The sequence below is a fragment of the Belonocnema kinseyi genome, chromosome 9 (assembly GCF_010883055.1).
Source record: "Belonocnema kinseyi isolate 2016_QV_RU_SX_M_011 chromosome 9, B_treatae_v1, whole genome shotgun sequence".
Lineage (NCBI taxonomy): Eukaryota > Metazoa > Arthropoda > Insecta > Hymenoptera > Cynipidae > Belonocnema > Belonocnema kinseyi.
The window spans coordinates 49134755-49157843 of NC_046665.1; the positions used below are offsets into that span (position 1 = coordinate 49134755).

General features: G+C 29.5%; 1 protein-coding gene across 1 annotated transcript in view; it reads left to right on the forward strand.

Moving 5' to 3' along the window:
* The first annotated feature begins 2722 nt into the window (after window positions 1-2722).
* The window catches only part of LOC117180249 (putative odorant receptor 71a), a 38544-nt gene continuing 18177 nt past the window's right edge, over window positions 2723-23089 (forward strand). The window contains exons 1-3 of the mRNA XM_033372644.1: window positions 2723-2873; window positions 15356-15472; window positions 15549-15663. Coding sequence (XP_033228535.1) covers window positions 2730-2873; window positions 15356-15472; window positions 15549-15663 — 376 coding nt within the window. The 5' untranslated portion in view covers window positions 2723-2729. The remainder of the gene's footprint in view (window positions 2874-15355; window positions 15473-15548; window positions 15664-23089) is intronic.

The following is a 23089-nucleotide window of genomic DNA, read 5'->3' on the forward strand; positions in this document are numbered from 1 at the left end:
TGATTCAAAGTAGAGAAATCCTAACACCAAATACAGGTTTGACCCAGAGAGCAGTTATAGATTTATGAACTTATTATTACTCTGCCATTCATTCATTGTCAGGGCTCGGAACGTAATAATTAAGAAATTTTAAAATACATGCGGGAAATTAATTAGTCGAATAGACTAAAATATCTCTAGAAATTGCAAACTGTATAAATATAAAAATAAACACTTAATAATATTAAAGAACAATGTATAGATATTGTAGATATTGTACTAAAATCTTTATCTGTTAGAATGAAAATATAATATGGTGAAGTAAATAAATTGTTACTTATAAAAGAATACCAAAAGATGAGAAATAACAAAGATATATTTGGAAATAGTCAAATAACTTTAGGAATATTATAAAATATATGAAACAGAAATATAAATTATAAATTCAATTTTCTCTCTGGTATCTATTAAAATAACCATGTCTTACAAAGCGTGGATATTTTACGTTTGTTATGAAATGTTGGCAATTTAATTTTAATTTAAATGGTTCTTGTCCAAGCTAAGTTTACCATCAGGGCGCCTCGAAGGTGTGCCGAGAGTTGCTTACAGCGCTCCAAGTGGCTCTTGGCAAACTATATGGCAGGGTGCTATTTACGGGGAGCGGTGGGTAGAGGGGAAGTGACTTTTTTCGCCGGACGCGCCGTCTATATTTATGGCGGGTAACTAAGCTCGTACCGCATCTACGTTTATAATACCTTTGGTCTTACCTTCATCTCAATCTTTCAGAGCTCTCTGATTACTTTCAATAAAGTCTTCTAACTTTTTTATAAATCAAGTTGCTTCTGAACGTAGGAATCCGTCTACGGATGCACAATAGAATTGTTAAATTAATAAGTTAAGAATAGGAATAATATGGTAATAATACTCAAATAATAATTTTCAATAATTAAACTCGCCTTGCTGAGAAGCAGCCGCAAGTACAGTCATTACGCTCTCCAAAGCGGGATAATTTGTTGTTTTTGTATATACTTTTTTAAATATATTCTTTCTTCACTTTTGTAATTCAATATACCGTATCCAATAAATAACCAATGCAACAGCAATTGCGCACAACATATATTCAGTAAAAGGTTTTAGGGAATTATTTCTTACACAATTTATTTTCAGACAACGGAAAATTATGATGGTTTGAAAATTTGAACATCAACGTTAATGTCAGTTTAAAAATGGAATTGAAAAATAATATAGGACATTAATTTTATTACCAATTTTAGTTCTTCCTAGTGAAGTAAGATTCAACAGGATTTTCGCAGCATCAATACTTTCTGATTTGAAGTTAAAAGGAGCAGCCCCGATATCCACATTTCCTGTGACCATATCACTGACTAAAACATTCAAGGTACCACTTATTAGGCGTTCCCGTGAAGCACCACGTGTAAGATGTATTCTGTAAAAATAAATTAGATCATCATTATTGGCGTGCGAGTATTATAATTCTTAAACTTAAATAAGTTAAGTTCTTTTTAGGTTTTGTATTCGCCTAATAAATTTACCACTACAAAGCACAGAAAAATATTGTTAATATTGCGAAAAATGGAAATCTTATTTCAATTATTAATATCTCATTTTCTTCGGAGAAGCTTCAAGTTTCATACCTTGGTTTGTAGAAATACGATTGAAAATAAGATTTTTGATGTTATAGTTTTCTTTTTTTTAATATCAGTGCTTGCAATATAACACAAATTAATACAAAACTTGAAAAAACATTTACCTAGAAAATTAAAGAATTAATATTAATTTGCTTCAATGGAAAACAACATTTTCGTGGTGTCAAAAGCGTCACAGAATCAAGCTAAAGAAATTTCAGATTTGACACATTCAGTTTTTTTCTAAAAAGGGTGCATTTAATCAAATCTAACGAAATAATCAGTCCGAAAAGAAAACAAGGCACTTTAAATAGTGTTTTCATAGGCATAGGCGCCAATTAAAAACTTTGTATTTTTTGCCATACAAGAAATTCAATGAAATGAAACATTTTTGTTTAGAGAAATATTTCGGAAAATTTATATTCATACAAATGTCAACTGATTGCGTCCATATATGACATTAACCAATTTTAAATAATATTATCTTTTTATCGAATGTCAACCTACCAATTTTTTTCTAGGCCTGAACAATTCTTTTAATGCGAATATTTTCACTTCGTCTTAATGCACATCTTCCGTTAATTGAAACATTTACTATATAAATTTCACTAGTAAACTTCATTTTCACTAGAAAGCACATTATTTTTAAAAAACTCAAGACTGTTTAACATAGAGTTAAAAGAGACTTGTTCACTTCGAACGAAATACCTGATAAATGAAAAGCTGCTGCAGTAATAGTATAACAGGAGATACCAAAATATCCACTGATCAATATCAACCCTTTGAAACTTCTCGTGTCTTTCTTCTAAAAAAATGTTCACTTGTAGGTTCTAAGAATAAGATTCTGAAAATGTATAGATTCATGAATGTTTTAAAATGTCTCCAAGAAATACAAGCGAAGGAAACCAAGTCTGCAATTATGTCCCTCTTATGACATATTAAATTCACGAGGTCTTGGAAAGGGACACGTATGATGTAGTAAAGCCTTATATTGATTAAACTTCCAAGGGTGATGCTCATAAATGTTTTCCCATGCTATATATGTACAAATTTTCTTTACATGGTGGAAAATTCGAGCATCAGTTAGATCAAGACTTCTGAACGATGGACATCTTCGATTCAAGTTACTTTAGACTCAATAAAGTATTAATGAATTGTATTGGACAATGGCCTTATCAGTCCAGACATCGAAGAATTATTATTTCTGCTTTTATCACTACCATGAATAGTTTTTTCCTTTTTACACTGGTAATATATAATAATCTATGATTCATTCATTCTACCCACATTAGAGCTCTTATGTTTTCGCTCGCTTTTCTAGTGTTTTTTTGTGTTGTGGTTATTAAAGTAATTTTTTTAGTTAAATTTTTGACGCTGCAAGTTTTAAAAAATTAATTTTGAATTGTGGACAGCCTTTGTAGTCCAATAAAATTTAATAGTTTCTGATTTAAATATTTTAAATTGTTTAGTTTTGATTTAAAAGGCAGAAAATTGTCTGTTTTAATTATTTATTTGATATTATAAAATATCAAACTGAAGACTTAATAGTTTCACAATCTTCTGTGCAAAAGGTTTGTAATTAAACCGTCTTCAATTAAATACCTTGAGGATAAATTCAAAGTAATGAAGAATTAAGACAGTAATTTCTAAAAGGAATCTGCATTATCATCGGAGAATAACAGTATTTCATAACGTCTTTACAGACTAGATGGAGCTATAAATTGAGAATTTAATTTAAACAATTTCTAAAATTCAAACCCTCAAAATAAAGAGATTAGAACCAGCCATTAAAAATTAAATTATTTTTTATATGAAAATGTTCCAAAATTTTGAAAATTTCAAAGGAAAATTGTTCTCTTCAAAATAAAAATAGGTAAAAATCAAACTATCTGAAATTGATACTTTGAAATGAATGATTATTCTAAAAAAATTCTAAACAAATATTTCTACATTTTAAATAATTCTTTTTAATCTTCAAAAACAAATCGGAATTTTTCAAAAAATCAAATTGAAAATTGAAGTAAAATTATGCACAAATGGTTGCTATACGTGACTTAAATGTTTGAAATTGGACAATTTTAAGTTTAATAATAGATGTTATGCTTTCACGATCATTCATTCTGATAAAAAGAGATATTTCGGGTTTCACTCGTCTAAAAAAATACGAACTGTTTGCCGATGTTTCATGAACATTGTAGTTCACATCTTCAGAGCTGACCTGAAACTGAGGTATCAGGTCATGTTGTTCTTAGGTATACTCTTTACGATGCCTGTGATTGGCCAGAGCACCCCTACCCCCGTGGGGACTGGTCGAACTTGATTGGCCAACCAAGTCTTTTTTATAAAATCCGGGAGAACGGAAAGCCAAATCGGATTGGTATTATATCCATTGTCCCTATTGATGTTATTAGGGTGTTTTAAGATTTCGATTGCTTTTCTATGTTTTCTTGGAAATTTTTTTTGTGTTTTTGCACTGACTTTTGTTTCATCAAATAAAATGTTATGTCCTGTTTCGATATAACGTTCAGCTAGTGCTGATTGCGTGAAATGTGTTAACCTGACTTTACTCTCATGTTCCTTAATACGTTGGCTCACCGCTCTCCCGTTTTCTCCAATATAGACTTTGCTACAAGAACAAGGGATTTTATATACTCCTGGATCACTGAGGGGTGCCTTTTTATCTTTAGGGTTATTTGACACGTTCAGAGCAAAGCCGAACTAAAAAAAAAAAGTTGCGGAAAAGAGAAGTAAAAACACGCGAGAGCAAAAAGGACCTAAGAATTAGCTGAGAGGTAAAACGACACAAGAATGAAGGGGAAGATTCCCCCCACTTTGCTGCTGCGAAGACCAGCCTCGTGTAAAGCCGAAAATGCGCGAACACGAACCCGAGCTCGCCCGAATTCACGAGTGACGATCTAATCAGCTGCTCTTCAAATTTATTCTGGTTTTAAAACCCTAATTTACCATGGAATTATTACATTTGTTGCGAAGTATAAAATATTTTCACCATATAATTCCTCTTACCATAAAAAATGCATTTTCGACGATATTGAAAACAATTTGCGTTATTTACGGTCCCTTTTCAGGATCACCCGTTTGGCTCTGCCCTACTCCCTTGCTTTCCCTTGCTTCTTCCAATTTCTTCATCCACATCACTCCCTGTCCACTACCATCCAAGATCCATCTTACACACTCATTTACACTCAACTGCCCCTCTTCCTCTCCTGTACATCTCTCTAATACATGTGCCCATGACTCCATTTCGTATCCACATACTCTGCATAAATTCTTCTCTTCATTCATCCAATATCTGCATGCTCTCACTCCTTCTCCCATTCTGAACCGTACAACCCTACTCCATCTTCCTTCCTTTTTTCTTTTTTGCAGATATTCTGGTTCCGTTAACCCTTTGACCATCATATACCATCTATTGTACTTCGAATATATAATCTTTGTCCATCTCTCTTCTCCTTGTTTAACCAATAGCTCTAACTCTATGTCCTGCCACTCCATAACCCCTTCTCGAATATTACACACCCTTCTCATTTTTCTCATTTCTTCCTCCCATTTTGAATTTCCGACATTACCTCTCGCTTCATTGTTCCGAATTTCGCCGAGACATTCTGTGCAATTTTACTGCCCTCTCCCCTTTTTAGCTTCTCTTCAAACCTCCATGCTCTCTTAATTTGTCTAGTAACCATATTTTCTCTTCCTAACTCTTCTTTTAACATATATCCTGGGCAACTCCAGCTAACCCCCTTACCCACCTCAGGAATCGCACATGCATGCTCTCTACTTTCCTATGTTCCTTCCATCCCCAGATCTCCACACCATAACACAATACGGCCCAAACCAACGCATCAAACAACCAGATCCTCATTCTCCAATCGTTCTTGAACCTTCCCTTTCCTATACCCCATACTTGGCCCATTACTTTACACGCACATTCAATTCTTTTCCTCATCTGCAGCTCGTTTCCCCCTTCTGCTTCAAACCAAAAACCTTGGTAACAGAACTCCACCACAATTTCCACTTTTTGTCCGTTCATCTTCCAAACGTAATTTATTTTGCTCTTTTTATTTCTGAAACACATCACCTTTGTCTTATCTACGTTCACCGTCAGCTCTTTTGTTCCCACATACTCTTCGAAGATTCTCATCATTAGGTTCATCTTCTTCTCATCATCTGCTAACAGAAATACATCGTCCGCGTATGCTAGACAGTATAGTTTGCTATTATTCAAAGCCGTTACTCCCTTCCCTTTCTCCTTTAGCTTCTCCTCTAAGTCTGCCAATAGGATACCAAATAGTAACGGACTCAAAGGGCATCCTTGCCTTAGACCTCGGCTTGTCCAGAAAGCTGGCCTTTTTTCTTTCCTATTTTCACCCTAATCCTGGTTTCAGTAAAAATTTCCTTTATCCTCTCCACTAACTTTTCCTCTACTCCCCTCTCTTTCATTGCCTACCACAGTACTTTTCTATTCACTGAGTCAAACGCTGCTTTAAAATCTACGAACAAAGCGACTAGTCTCCCTTGCTTTCTCCCCAAATTTCTGTTAACTAAATAGTTAAGTACGTAGATATTGTCTATAGTTCCCATTCCTCTTCTAAAGCCAGTCTGATTATGTGGGATACTTTCTTTTTGTTCTACCTGACTCTCCAACCTATTTCTTAAGATTTCTGCATATATTTTATAGCCGACTGACATGAGAGTGATCCCTCTGTATTCCTCTACCTTCTTTCCTTCCCCTTTCTTGACAAGCGGTACCACCAGTCCCGTCGTCCACTCTTCCGGCCAACCTTCCCCTTTCCATACCTTGTTGCAGATCTTCCACATCCCATCCCTAATCCCTTCTCCTCCAAACTTCATCGCATCGTTTTCTTTACTCTCCCAGCATTCCCCGTCCCACCAGCCTCTCTTTCCCCCTACTCTTTCTTCATTAGTACCCAGCTCATCCTTTACCTTTTCAATGGACCCCTTCAACCTTTCAATTAACGAGTCTATTCCCTGCTCTTTTTCATACGTAACCTTCTCCTTTTCCATCTTTTGTTTAAACTCTTTTATATCTCTATTTATGTCATCCAATCTCTTTCTTGTTTCCTCTCTAAACCCTTTAATGAGAGCTTCCAATTTTTCAAACATCCTCCACCCCCCCTCTCTCTCTCTCTCTTTCTCTGGTGTTTTCCTTTTAATTCTGACTCTCTTATTCTCCTGGTCCTTTTCTACCTCATCTTCCCCTGCCACTCTTTTTCTTTTTTCCTCCCCTTCACTGCTAGTCGCGCTTGCCTTTTTTTGACATTCGTCCAGACTTCTGTTCGAACCCGCGTTGCCTATCTTGTTAAGGCGCTGTAAATTTGAAGGCCATCCCCGTTGCTTGCCCGCACCTGAGTCCGCTACCCTCCCCACCCGGGTCGACTTCTCGGCACTTTCATCACCGCTGATGTCACTGCGATCAACGTCAACCATCCCTTCACTTTCAATGCTTTCAGCAACGTCAGCTCTTGCAGCCACTACGGTTTTCTGCTCTGTGCGATGGTCCAGTAACTGTTGCCCTCTGGCGCCAGTTTGTGGACTTCGCGTCGTCGGCATCCTACCTTACCCAGAGCTCCGTGACGTTTCCCGCCTTTATTTCCTACCTCTTGCCCCCTGACCAAGCAACTATTTTTTCACTCCTAACCTCAAAAACTTCACACGCTCCAAATTTTCACTTCAAACCACTCACTTTCACCCTTCACGCCTTTGCCTTCACTCACCCTTCTTCCTTTATACTTGATCTCCGCACTTTTTGCCTTTTCTGCATCCACTCACCCTTATTTCCTTCACCAAAGCCAAAAATACACCACTTGACAAAAAGAGTTCTTTCGCGATCGGTACCAGAAACGGAAGCCCAAACATGCAATAGTTCATTTTCAATTTAAAAAATTTAATTGTCGACGGAAATAATGAATTTTCAACTGAAAAATATCATTTTTAACACAAAATTTAACAGTTTAATTTTTAATTCAAAATTTAATTTTTAACAAAAAGAAAACAATCGAATTTACTACAAATTAGAAGTTTGAACAAAGAAGTGAATACTCAAACATCAAGAGTAATACTCTAACAATTAGATGGATTTTTAACCATATACATACTTGAATTTAAATAAAAAGATACATTTTTAACAAAAAATGAAATTAATACATGTTTAGCAAAAAATTTAATAAAAAAAATAACAAAAAATGAAATTAATACATGTTTAGCAAAAAATTTAATAAAAAAAATAACAAAAAAAATTAATTTTAAAATGGAAAGAAGAATTTTCAAAACAAATCAATTTTTACTAAAAAGCCGAAATTTCCCTTTAAACAAAATTCTCTTTCAACCAAAAAACAATGAATTTTTAATCAAGGAAGGTAATTTTCAAACAAATATTTTTCTTAAAAAAGACCTAGTTTCAAACAAATTAATGTGCAAAAAAACGAATTATCTATTAAATATGTAGTTTTCAACCATGAATGTAATCGTAACATTTTCAAGCAAAAGAATAATTTAAAAATTACGAATTTACCAAAAAAAAATTAACCAGATAGTTGAATGTGTTAACTAAAAAAGATTTTTCAATCAGGATGGGAATAGTTTAATTTTCAGCTGAAAAAAAATTTTTTAACAAAATCATCATTATTTTTTACCAAAAATATAAGTTTTCAAACAAGAAGGAAAAGTTTCTACCAAAAAGACGAACTTTCAAGTGAAAAAAACAAACACTTTTTAATTGAAAATTTCATTTTATGCTCAAGGTTTCAGTGGAAAAAATTAAACTTCAACACAAGAATAACATACAAAAAAAAAAGAATTTTCAGCCAAAATGTGTATTCTGTTTGTGTAAAAAAAGTTTAAATAGGTAGATCAAAAATCATCATTCTATCGACAAAAAACGAGTTCACTACATTAGTCGATAACATAACAATGAATTTCAATCTTTATTTAAAACAATTATTCTCGTTATTCTCCTCAAACTCGAAGTGAATTATTAATAGAAACAAATTAGAATGTCTAACTCTTTTTTACTGAATACATTATTTAAAATTTTTTTAATTTATCTGCTATATCATCAGAGATTGTACCTTACCGACAGCAGATCAACCCTCCAAACCATGAAGGCAGAAAATCTACACAATATCGATCAAGTTAAGAATCTTCAATAACAGAAAATGCTTAACGTCTTAATAAGACTAGATGGAAAATAATATTTTTTAATTAAAATTATTTCTTGGAGTGAAGATGAAGTAGGATCCTTTTTTTCAAGAAATAATTTTAATTTACTGAATACATTCCTTTTTAGTTTAAAAATTCTAGTATTACATTTTTTTATTGAGGTTTCACTTTTTTTTGTTGAAAAATTTTTTATTTGGTTTAAAATGAACTTTCCTGTGAGAAACTCATATATTTGGTTTGAAAATTTAAAGGTTTTGCAAAAAAATCATCTGTTTCGTTAAAGTACTTCATTTTGACATACAAATTTTTTTAAAGTTGATATATTGTCTTTTTGGACTTAAGAAGCCTTTTTGGTTGAAAATTGATTTTTGAACAGAAAATTTAACTGTTTCATTTTTTGTTAAAAATGTATCATTTTTAGTTGGAAATTCAACTATTTAGTTGAAAAATCACCTTGATTGATAGGAAATTATTCTTCTGGTTTGAAACTTTATCTATTTTTATTAAAAATTCAGCTCTGGGGTTATAAATTCCACTTTTTCGTGAAAATTAATTTTGTTCTTGTTAAATATTTTAATATTTTATTATAACTTATTTTTTCGATTAATAATCACATTTTTACTGAAAATATAACTATTCCATTTTTGGCTGGAAATTAAACTTTTTTTTAAACACTTTCTTTTTTAGTTGAAAATTCCACTGTGTGGTGGAAAGTCCATGTATAGTATTTTGTTGAATATTCGTCTTTTTTATAAGAAAATTATTCTTCATGTTTGTACATTCATTTCTTTGGTGAAAATGTATCTATTTTGTTGTTAATTCGATTATGCTTTAAATTAATTTTTTTACTGAAAATGTAACTGTTCCTGTTTTAGTTAAAAAGGTTTTTTTTTTTAGTTGAAAATTAACTTCTTTCGTTGAAAATTAAGCTACTATGTTGAAGAATCAATTTTAACTATTCTATTTTTGGTTGAATACTTATTTTTTAGATTGAAATTCATTTCTAAAGTTGAAAATTTCTTTCGTGTTTGTTTCAAAATTCGTCGTTTTTAGAGTAAAAAAAATTTCATTGGTCGAAAATTCATTTTGTTACTATAATATTATTCTTGTTGTTTGTGCATTTACTTCTGTGTTTAAAAATTTATGTATTTTGTTATAAATTCGATTCTTTTTGTTGTTGTTCAAAACTAATTTTTTAAATTGAAAATTTAACTGTTTCATTTATGGTCTAAAATTTATATTTGACGTAAAAAATTAATTTTTTTATTGATAATTCAACTATTTTCTAGAGAATATGATTGTTTTTCGGCTGAACAAAAATTCAACTGAAAATTTAATTATATAATTTTCTGTTAAAAATTTATCTCTTCTAGTTGAAAATTTATTTCTTTTTTAATTGCAAATTGAACTATTTGATTCGAAATTTGTTTTTTTTTTGCTTGAAAATTGACAGTTTTCAATTAAAATTCCATCTGTTTTGGAATTAAATTATTCTTCTTGTTTGAAAATGTATCTATTTTGGTTAAAAATTCTTTTTCTTTTGTTGTTGATCATTGAACTATTTTGTTACAAATTCAACTGCTTGCTCAAAATTAATTTTGTATACTGAACCATGAAATATATCATCTTCGGTTGACATTTTTTAAATTTTAAACTTGAACAATTTTTCTGAGTTTTTTTTTAATATTGAAATTTTCTCAGTTAAAATTCATTCTTTTTGTAGAGAATTATTCCTATTTTAAAAAAATGCATCTATTTTAATCAAGAATTCATTTCTTTCGTTGAAAAGACTGAATTGTATACTAAAAAAGGCATTTTCAGTAAAATATATGAACTTTGCACAAAAGAAATTTATTTTCCACCAAGTCTAATTTTCTATACAAAAATTATTGTTTAATCGTAGTTAAATTTTCGACAAAAAAGATTAATTTTCTTGTTGAAATTGTTTTAAATTATTTAAATTTATTGAAAATTCCTTGGAATATTTTAAAACATCCTAAAATATTTAAAATCCTTTAAAATCTCTTGAAATTTTTCAAAGTTCTTGAAAATTTCTTGAAATTTTAAAAATACCCTAAAATATTTCAAATCCTTTAAAATCTCATACTGAGTTATTGAAATCAATGGAAAATTCCTTGGAATCTATTAAAATATCCTAAGATATATCAAATACTTTAAAATCTCATGTTAAATTACTGTAATCAATTGAAAATTCCTTGGAACCTTTTAAAATACACTCAATGATTTCGAATACCTTCAAAATCTTTTGAAACACCTTGACTTCTTTTTAAGATTTCTAAGGTACTTAGAAGTTTTTTAAACAACCCTGCTATAATTGTTAAAATTCTTTGAAATTCCCATAAATTATAAAAATGGATTGAAAATTCATTTATATCTTTTTAAAAATCCTTTAAAATCGTTTGAAATCTCTTGAAAATTCCTTGAAAATTCAAAAATACCCTAAAATAATTCAAATCTTTTACAATCTCATATTACATTATTGAAATCAATTGATAATTCCTTGGAACATTTTAAAATACTCTCAAATATTGCAATACCTTCCAAATATTTTGACATACTTTGAGCTTTTTTTAAATATTTTTAAAGTAATTCTTTAAAATTCTTTGAAATTCCGTAAATTATAAAAATGAGATAAAAATTCCTTAACATCTTTTAAAACATCCTCAAGTATTTAAAATCCTTTAAAATCTTTTGAAAACTGTTGAAAATTTTAAAAGCTTCAGATTGAAATTTAGAAAGCAGAAAAATTTCAAAACGTTAAATATTGAAATATTTGTAGAATAGAGTTTTGTAAATGGAATCGATAAAAATTCAAAACTTTCGAAATTTTATTTTCAACTATGAAATATGAATAATTTTTAACTCGATGGAATTCAAGTCTTCAAAATTTGACTTGTATACTCAGAAGATTATTAACCAAAAATTAGTAATCATAAATAAATTGAAAGCGTTCAAAATTTAAAAGTATGTTTAAAAAAAATATATAATTTTATAATTATTTACAAAGATCGTTTAAAAATAGTTAAAATTTAACTCGAGCTATTTCTATCAACACTTTAATTTAACAGTTTAACTAATCTACAAGCATTACAATTTTTAACATTTTGAAATTTTTGTGTTTTCTAAATTTCAGTCTGAAATAATTTTATTTAGAAATTGCCCAATTGAATAACTTACGTTTAAATTATGAAGGCTTTTATTTTATTCATGATTAATAATTTTTTATAAATAAACTTTCAAATTTACAATTCAAAATTTGAAGACTTGAATCCCATCTTAAATTACCATACCAAATTATTGTTATTGAATAGTTACAAATTTTTGAAAATTAAATTTCGAAAGCTTTTAATTTTTATTGATCCCATTTTCAAAACTCTAATCTACAAACATTTCAACATTTAACGTTTTGAAACTTTTCTCTTTTTTAAATTTCATTTTGAAGCTTTATAAATTTCAAGAGATTTCAAAAAATTTTAAGTGTTTTAAATATTTGCGAATGTTTTAAAAGATGTCAAGGAATTTTCAATTTATTTTTATAATTTACAGGAATTTCAAAGAATTAAAAAAATTCTAGAAGGGTTATTTAAAAAAATTCAAAAGTACTTCAAAAATCTTTTTAAAAAAGTTCAAGGTATGTCAAAATATTTTTAAGGAATTGCAATATTTGAGAGTATTTAAAAATGTTCCAAGGAATATCCAATTGATTACGGTATTTTAATATGAAATTTTGAACGACTTGTTATACTTTAGGATAATTTAATAGATTCCAAGGAATTTTTCATTGTTTTTAATAATTTAGTATAACATTTTAAAGGATTTGAAAATATTTTAGGGTATTTTTAAAATTGCAAGGAATTTTCAAGAGGTTTAAAAAATTTCAAGAGATTTTAAAGGATTTTTAAATATTTGAGGATTTTCAACTATTTTGTACAAAATTCTTTTTTCTTCTTTAAAAAAAAATTTTTCAACTACAAGAAAATTGATCTTTTTTGTCAAAAATTTAAGAATGATTAAATATTAACTTTTTGTATAGAAAATTAGTCCTGGTGGAAAATAAATTTCTTTTGTGCAAAGTTTATTTATTTGATTAAAAATGCCTTTTTTAGTTTATAATTCATCTTTTTGGATGAAAATTTAATTTTTTGTGAAAAAATTTTAACAAATTTTTTTTTAATTTATGTATTTTATTCCAAATTTACTTTTTTTGCATAAAACTAATTGTTTTAGTTGATAGTTGAGCTATTTCTATTAAAAGATAGTCAACTAGTCATTAATATTAATATAAAATTTTATAATTATAATATTAACATCAACAATATATATGATAGTAATAATATCCATATTATATACACTTGAAAAACATAACCTCAAAATCGAATCATGTATGAAATTAAGAATCACGCGAAACATCAGAATCGCCAATTTCTTTAATTTTTTCCAAATGGGGATCGAGATATAAATAGAAGACCTATGGTGGGGGTAAATCTTAGCTCGACCTGGCAGCTCTAGGAGCAGCTGATTAGATCTGTTATGGATACAGCTCTGGATACAAGGGAGTTGATGGCCGATTGTTTTTGAGGTGGGTGATTGTAGGAGGAGGCATGTAGGCATCTGTTTGTATGCGTGTGTTTTCTGTAAACTTTATGTCCTAATGTGTTATCAGATTTTTTGTAAACTAATACGTCCAAGAAAGGCAATTTTCCGTTTTGTTCTATTTCCATGGTGAACTGGATATAAGGATGTAATTGATTGATAAAATCGAAAAACTTATTTAGTTCATCTCGTCCATGTCGCCAGATGACAAATGTGTCAGCAACGTAACGGAACCAGAATTCTGGTTTAAGTTTATCTTGGTTGAAGATTTTAGCTTCTAGATGTTCCATAAAGACATTGTCTATTACAGGTGAGATTCGAGATCCCATTGCGGCCCCTGAGGTTTGTTCGTAGAATTGGTAATTGCACGAGAATTAAGTATTATTGAGACAGTGTTCTATCAAAGGTACGAGCTCGGAAGGGAAGTTTGTAAAAGAATTAATAATATCAATTGTATCCAAGATTGGTACTTTCGTAAAAAGAGATACTATGTCGTAACTCACTATGATGTCTTGGGGTTGAGTGTGAATCTGTTGTATCTTTTCCATAAAGTCAAATGAGTTTTGGACATGAGTGATGGAGTTTCCTATCAAAAGATTTAGTTTTGTAGCGAGGAAGCGTGCTAGGTTGTAAGTTTGTGAGTTTCTTTCTCTGACGATTGGTCTGAGTGGAATGTTTTCTTTGTGGATTTTTGGGAGCCCGTAAAGTCTTGGAGAGATGGGATTAGTGGGTATTAAGTTAGATATTGTTTGGCTGTCAAGTTTAGAGTCTTTGAGAAGAGTTTTTGTTTTACTGACTGTTGCTTTTGTGGGGTCCTGTTTAAATTTTGTGTATGTATCGTCAGTTAAAAGGTCCATGATTTTGTTGTTATAGTCTTCTTTATTCATTACTACTGTTGTGTTGCCTTTGTCTATGGGTAATATTATAATATCTTTATTTTGATTGAGTTCTTTAATTGAGGCTTTTTCCTGTTTTGTTAAGTTTGTGGAGGAAACTTGAGCTTGGCGTAAAATATAGGCCGTCCTACGTCGCATGTCATTCGCTTTTTCGGGTGGAAGGTTATATATTGTGGATTCTAAATTGCCGATTATTTCTTCTTTTAGGATTTTCGATGGAGCTACAGCAAATGTATGTTCTTTAGATAAGACTGAAATCATTTCATTGTTGAGATGGTGGCCGGAGATGTTTTGTACTGTATTTGTTAGTTGAGTTTGCTTTACTGGAAGTAATTTGTCAAATTTTGTTTTTAATTATCTTTTTAATGAAAAATGCTTCAAACTGAAAATTGTACAACCATCCAGTCATTCAATTTGATACCCTCCTATTTTAAACAATTTAACAATTAAAAAATTTTCTACTTTTAAAATTAAAACCAAATAATTTAGAAAATCTACATTTTCAATTTTGAAAGCTTATAATTGGAAATAATAGAAATCCAATATCTTCAATTTTCAAATGATCCAGATTTCTAAATTCTAGTATAAAATTATTTATTTTAAACATTTTTGAGTAGTACTATTTTCGCAATTGTAATCTACATTCATGCAATTCTCAGATTCTTAAATTCAAAAAACAAATTGTTTAAGTTTGGACGCATTAAATAAGAAATTACACACTTTCTATTGCTTTCGCATAGAATATTTTATTTCAGAAAATTTTAGTATCAAAATTTTTAATTTTAAAAGCTTATAATTAAAATTTTTCCATTTGAAACGCTTTCAATTTACAAACATTCAATATATTTTTTTTATAATTTAAGTTCTTTCAATTCGGAATTATTAAAGATTGTTTAAAATTTTTTTTAAATCCTATATTAAAATTTTGTATTGTTTCACTTCGAACATGGAATTTTGCATATATTCCAATATTATTCGGAATAATCGAAACTTCTTTTAATTAAAAAATCACGTCATTGGCAGATTTGTGGTATCGTAACTTCAAATAATGTTGATGACTCAATTAACATTTTGACAGCTACCGTTATGGCTATAACGTGTTCGTCAAAATTATTAAATTCTATTATTCATTCAAAAAAGGTACCATTTTTTTAACTTTATATAATTTTTCAATATTTTTATTTTTCATGAATATAAATTAAGTTTCTCTTCGCAGCTGAAAAACCTCCTGGATGAAATAAAATTAAACTGGACATTAGGGTCTAAACAAGAAGTTAATATCTTAAAAAATTTTACTATTAAAGGAAGAAAGTTAACATTCATATACGTAGGTAAGGCAAGTATTCTGTTTTTAGCTCCCTGTCATGAAATCCTTTCTTTGATAATTTTCTGAAATCTTGATTCGAAAATCTTTTTCTTTTGGTTAGCAAATGATCCCCTTTTTTGCCAAATTAAAAAACTATATTAAAAAAATATATTTAACGTATTAAAGTTTATAAATTGTCATTTCTACCATTTTTCAAATCCTGTCTTGTGCAACAAAAGATGCTCGTATCTAAGTACCATGTGACCCTTGAATTTTTTTCGTTGCGGAAAAAAATTTTCTGTTGAATTTGAAATTTCTAGGAAATATTACGTTATTTATTGGTAACAATTTGTGCTATTGGAAAAAAAAAATTTGAAAAATATTTTTTCTGCAACTGAAAAAAAATTTTTTCAAACAATGGGATCTGTCGCGCTGCTGTGTTGCGGGCTGGCTACCTACCGTTCACATATTAGACCGCCGCTAGAGAAGGAAAAGTTTTCGACGTTGCCAATTTGGTTTATTATATTGTTTAATGATATATCTATTTATTTAAATTATGTAATCCACAATATACACATGAGTAGCTATAAAAATTGTCAGAGATATCCGAAATATTTTTAAAATATGACTTTCTAAACTAGCTTTTAATACCGGCTTTTAGACATTGATAAGCACTAAACTCTGTCCGCTACGCTCGTGTGTGAGCCGTTTCCAGCATACAGGGATGTCAGTTGAATTTTGACGGTTTTACTCATAGATGTCGCTAGAGATATGTATACATTTCTATGATTTGGCATCTATGTCATATTTTTCTATGGAATATAACCTTCAAAAATACACAATTCTATTCTGCCAAAATAATAGCATCATAGTTGTTTACCTCAGTGAATATGTCGAGTTTCGTTCCAAGTCAAAAGAAAAAAGCAGTTGAAGCTCATCGATTGCTGGTAGAAACCTATGGTGAACATGATTCAGTGATTAGAACATGTGAGACATGGTTTCATCAATTTAAAAGTGGAGATTTCGATTTAACAGACAATGAACATCCTGGTGCAGCAACTAAATGTGACTTGAGGACCAATTTGCCAAATTTTGAAAGCCATGGGAAAAATCCAAAAGTATCGAAAATGGGTACCACACCAACTGAACTATAGACAAATAGAAAATCGAAAACCAATTTGTGAAATGCTGCTTGAGCGGTTAGAAAGGAAATCTTTTCTGCATCGAATTGTCACGGGGGACGAAAAATGGATATATTTCGAGAACCCGAAGTGGAAAAAATCATGGCTTTCACCTGGTGTGGTCGGCTCATCGACTCCAAGGCCAAATCGCTTTGGCCGTAAGACTATGCTCCTGTGTTTGGTGGGAGCAGTGTGGTGTGATGTACTTCGAGTTATCAAAACCTGGTGAGACGGTGAATACGGATCGCTACCGAAAACAAATTATCAATTTGAATCATGCGTTGATCGAAAAACAGCCGAAATGGGCCCGAAGACATGAAAAAGTTATCCCGAAACATGACAACGCACCGTCTCATACCGTTAAAGTGGTAAAGAACACATTAAAAGCATTGAATTGGGAAATATTATCACACACGCCGTACTCTCCGACCTCGCCCCGGCCGACTATCACCATTTCGCGTCGATGGAACACTCACTCGCAGAGCAGCGCTTCGCCAATTTTGAAAAAGTCGAAAAATGGCTCGTCGAATGGTTTGCCTCGAAAGGGAAAAAGATTTTTTTGGAATAGTATCCATGATTTGCCCGAAAAATGTGTAGAATCCAATGGCCAATACTTTCAATTAAAAATTTTTGAGATTCCCTTGAGGATTACGTGTTTTCTTTATTGAAAAAACCGGCCAATTTCAACTAACAGCCCTCTGCACACGTATTTTCTTTTGCGAATACCATTAGGCCGTGTACCCGAACAGTACAATTACTAAAAATCTGTCTGCCGGAATGACAATAGACCGGACCTCTGAGTGGCCAAATTAATCCGGCAAGTTTCCTGAAAAATGTCGGCCGGTTGTACTCCCGATTCAGCCATGAAAACGCATATGTGCTCTGTCATTCAAGGGGGGGTCTCTAGCTGAGTACTTTTGTTCTATATCGACTCAGAATGGGCTTCTATTTAGAATTCTTTGTTTCCGACTAAAGCAAAATGACAAGCAACTTTAGTTTTAACGCATTAATAATAATTAGCACTGCACAACAATGAATGAATTATAATTTAATAATTATAGAAACATATAAAGTTTTAAATATTTGTAGAATAGAAAAAATTTAATATCGGGGTCACTTCGAAATTTCAAATAATATCTTTTTATTTTAATGCTTTAATTATTATCTATGGTTTTAGGTAATCAATGAAAACAAACATTCAAATATGTGAAGAGAGAAATGCAAATATAGAATTAAAATAACATTTTTCTGCACAAAATATAAAAAGCAAACGTACCCGTCATTAGCAAACATAAATTATATTCAAATTAAAGAGAGCCTACAAATATTCTATTTATTATAATTTTTAATTTTCGAAACAATAAATAAATGTAAAAAATTCTTTTCACACTTTAGAATTTTAGTTAAATTTCTAAAATTATTTTTAAAAACGAAACTTAAAATTTAAATGAAATTAAGATAAATTAAAAAATTTAATAAAATTTATTTAAAATCCAAATTAAATAATATTTAGTTGAATTTCAAATTTAAATAAAATTTGGCCAAATTGAACATTTAAATGAAATTTAGGTGAATTTAAGAATTAAATAAAGTTTAGATAAATTAATTTCTCTTCTGGTTTCTTTTCAAAGAGAAATTTTCTAGATACTAAGTAAATAAGTTTTAAAACAATTCTATTCCTAGTTTAAGATTTATTGTAGTGCAATTTTAAAAATTATTTTGTGAAAATAAATTTAAAGATTGAATACAATTTAGATCATTTCAAAAAGTGAATACATGCTAGTTAAATTCAAAATTGAAGTAAAATTTAGTTGAATTCAAGTAAATTTCAGTTAAAATTGTGGATGTTGAATGGTGTTAAATCGTGTTAAATTTAAGTACAATTTAGTTCAATAAAAATGAAACGGTCGTTAAATTTTTAATTTGATTGAATTGAATACAGATATATGTGGGTTGTTTCTTAGCTTCAACAATGGAGAGCATTCAAATAAGCTGGAGAAATAAAAAAAAATCCCTTCATTTTATAATAATTAGTTAAATTCAACAAAAAAACTCAGGAAAGTAATTAGGACTCATAGTTGTAAAGTTTTTGGTTTGAAACTTTTCAGAAGTCGACAATGTCAAAATATAAAAGGAAGCGTTTAAACTTCAGCATAACTATTTTGCATGGAAATACTTTACTATCCCACAATTTTATTTCAAATTAGAAGTATGTTAGTAATTAAATAATTATTCCATTCAAAATTATTCAGTTTCGAAAACTGGATTATAATTTCAAAGTCTTTGAAATTAAAAGGTTTTAAATGAGAGAAATTTGAAATGAAAACAATTAAAATTACAGTGTAATTATTTTCTTTTAGAAGCGTAAGAATAAAATAATAATTATTGAAAGAAACTAGTTTATAAATTTAAAATTCAAAATTTTAGTATTTGTAAAATTTCGAATATTCTTCGAGTATAACATATCGTGCGTTTTTCGGCTTCAAATTTTGATTTTCGGTTTACTAAAAATTTTTTGAAAATGCTATAACTCTGAGAATGTTCTTTTTATCGAAAAAAGTCATAAGGATAAATTGTTTGTTCTTGCGAATATTATGAATATCCGTACATAGAATTTTCAAATTCAGAAAAATGTTGTCTTCAAAATTTTCAAAATGCGCTCACTTTTTGAATTTTTCTCAAAAATGGCTGGTTCACGAACTCGTCCTTTCTTTTAGGACCTAAAAAAGTGTGCCAAAGATGAATTTGTTTCGTTCATTTTTTCGAGAGTTATCGTGTTTACGGACAGACAGACAGACGCTATCGTGAAAACCTGATTTTCGGATTCAGAGGCTCTCGAAACGTGGAGATCCGTTGAAAAAGTGTGATGTCAAATTTCCGACAATTCTAATACTTTCTCAATCATAAATGATGAGAATGTAAAAATACAAGCATTAATATTTTTAAAATTTTGAATATGCCTTAAGTACAATCTGATAAATTTAAATTATTTAATTTTGAAAGTTTTGAATTGAAAATTGAAATGCAGAATTCTAAATGTTTGTATTTGGGTATTATCAGATTTTGGAGGCCATTAATTTAAGCCTAATCAAGTTAGAAGGCTTACAGTTGTCAATTTTACGATATTAAACCATTATATTCAAAACCAAATTGAATTTCAATGTTAAAATTTTTAATTGTTTAGGATTTGATTCTTAAATTCAGAATTTGTTCAATGCTTTACATTTTTAATTTTACACTTTCAGACATTTTTGTTTAATTTGAGTCATCGAGAAAAAAATATTACATTTTAGTAGACACGACTTTTTTTTGCGTAAAAAAATTAATTTAGGAAATACTCCGCGCGCCAAGGTGAACAATCCGTCGAGAGGGAAAAATGGGTTAAGCCAAATCTGCTGTTTGCGTGAAGAAACTCACTATCTTCGTTTTGACGTGAGTCTTCTTTACTTATACGCTGCAGAAATAATCACGGCTTATCACATTAAAAAAAATTATTTGATAACAAAATTTCGTCACTTATTTATTACATGAAAACATTTGTTTTTGTTTACAAGATTTAAGAAGTAAGAAAAAAATCTTGATTGGAATATATTGATTTTTGAAGAACAAGAAGCTTTAAGCATTATAACGCTAGGCGTAAATAATTTTAACATATCTTCCTTTTTAATTTAATAAACTCAATATTAAAATGGAAGTTTTAATATTGTCAGAAATAAATATTCACTTTAACTTCAAGTACCTAGATGACAGTTTTGACTTGTCATGGTCATTGTAATTTTTACATTATGTCTAATTGTCTACTGTGTTATGAATTGCAGTCAGAAGAAAGTTGTGAATAATACAATAGAGCGGAATTAAACTTCGGTTTTCAATCAGGATCTTTGAAAAGGAGTATACAATTTTTGAAAAAATAAGTCTGACAAAAAAGTGCCAGATCATGTATTTTTTGGTTCCATTCATAATTTTATTCAAATTTGAAATTCCTTCCTAATTTCTTTTTAATTATGCAAGAAATAAACATTGTTAATATCTTTTTCAAATAAAAAAGTGGGGTTTTTTGCATGATTGTTGCTATTTTTCTTAAAAAACCTTTTTTGTTAATGAGGTAATTAATTTATAATGCATAAGCCTTTAAAATTTTATAAAAGAAACTAAAAGTTAATCCAATATTTAAATTATTAGAAAATAAATTTATTTACGAACAAATTTAAAAAGCAAGTTTTTTATTAAAGGAAAGAAATTAAAATAAATATTTTAGCAAAATCAAAATTTTTTAATGGAATTAAATATGCAAACAGTTAAATAAGTAAATGCAAACAGAAGCTTAATCGACCAGCTGGAAAGTATAGTTTTCTATACATGACCGGTGGAGAACATTTTAAAGTTTCAACTTATTTTTCTCAATAAATAAAAAATAAAGAAATGAAGGAAATAATTAAAGGAAACTAAATAAAAAACTAAGGAAACTTATATATTTATTAAAAATAAAATAAAATAGAAACAGCGTCAAATTCTTTTAAAAAATATAGACTATTGAAGTACATAATAGTTCTGTGAATTTATAGCATTGTTTTATATTATTTTTCATGGTTGCGGTTTAAAAAATGTAATTAGCTCATATATTAAAACAACAAAAAGACGAATTGGCAAACTTTTGTTGTAAGATTGAGTTACTTCTTATTTCAATTTGAAAAAATGGTTCATATTTATAACATGGCCTTAGCTAAACTGTAGAAGCAAGCCGTAATTTTTCTGACTTTCGAAAATGCTTCTGACACTTTACAGCTGTTAAAAACCTCATATACCACTTAATTCACTAATATTTAAAAAATGCAATTGAGAAGACATTTGTCTAGGTCTATAAGGAAATTTAGGAAAAAATTTTTTATAAGTTTTTATAAGGAAATTTCTTTTCAGAATTTTTATTTCTTCAACCAGAAAAAAATAGTAAGGACATATTCAACCACAATTCTGGTTGATTTAAACAGACAGCTTTTTTAGTTTATTTAAATTTAAATAAAACTTAACTGTATCTTCAAATTCACTTTTCTACTAATTTCCAAAAAAATTATAACTTAAATAAAAAATAAACTTTTTAATTCAAATTTGTTATTACTATTTTATACCTACATCTTTGCTACATTTTGGGCATAATTTTGATTTCAAAAAGTCTTTTGAGTTTTCGAATTCCTTCAAGACCTTTTCTACTCAATTAAAATTATTTTTCCATTCACTTATAAAGTAAAATTAGATTATTACCATTTTGGATTTCAAATGCACTATAATTTGGCGCGACCGAATATATAGCTGCCTGTCGCGCCTCTACAAACATGTGGCGGAACCAATCGGTACATGTCGCGCCTCTACAAGTATGTGGCCGAACTAGAAGCAATATATATATATATGCAGGACCACAAACTTGCCCGCCGCGCTAACTACCGATTTGTGGTGCAACTAATCTCATGCCATATCTAGGACCTAATACAAAGATATTATAAACATAGATGCGATGCGGGCTTAGTTGCCCGCCTTAAATATAGACGGCGCGTCCGGCGAAAAAACTCACTTCCCCTCTACCCACCGTTCCCCGTAGAAAGCACCAATCGATATAGTTTGCCAAGAGCCACTTGGAGCGCTGTAAGCAACTAGAAAATTCCCGAATTGCAGAAATTGAGAAAACAGTTATGTGGTAAATATTATTTATTTATTAAAAATACAATAATCAAATATTTTTATTAGAGAAATTTGGCTTAATGTTGATTTTTTTTTAATTATTGTTTTAATTTCAAATAACAATAATTGTAAAAAAATGCGATACAAACACAAAATTTAAAACACGTGAGCTTCAAATGAAACAAACTTTGCAGGATTCAATGAAGGCTGATTTAACGTGACTTTTATTTTTATTTTTTTAAATAATAATTTTATTTTTGCGAGCGTTTTCTGTAATGTACGAAAATAAAATGGACATTTTTAAACAAATTTTTTTATCCAAAAATACATTTGTTCAATTATTGTTATTTTTAATTCAAACAATAATTTTTAGAAACTTTGAACATTAAAAAAGTTTTTTCCTGGGTAAAAATATTTTATTATTCTATTAAAAAAATTTTTTTTAACTAACTATTTTTTCATTGTTCAAATTAGAGAGTTGTCTAGCCCAGATACTGTATAATTCGGAAATTTTCTGTCGGCAATTCTTAAATTCGGTAAGATTGTAAATTGTCGAGAATTTTCCAATTCGGGACTTTTATATTTCGACAATGCATT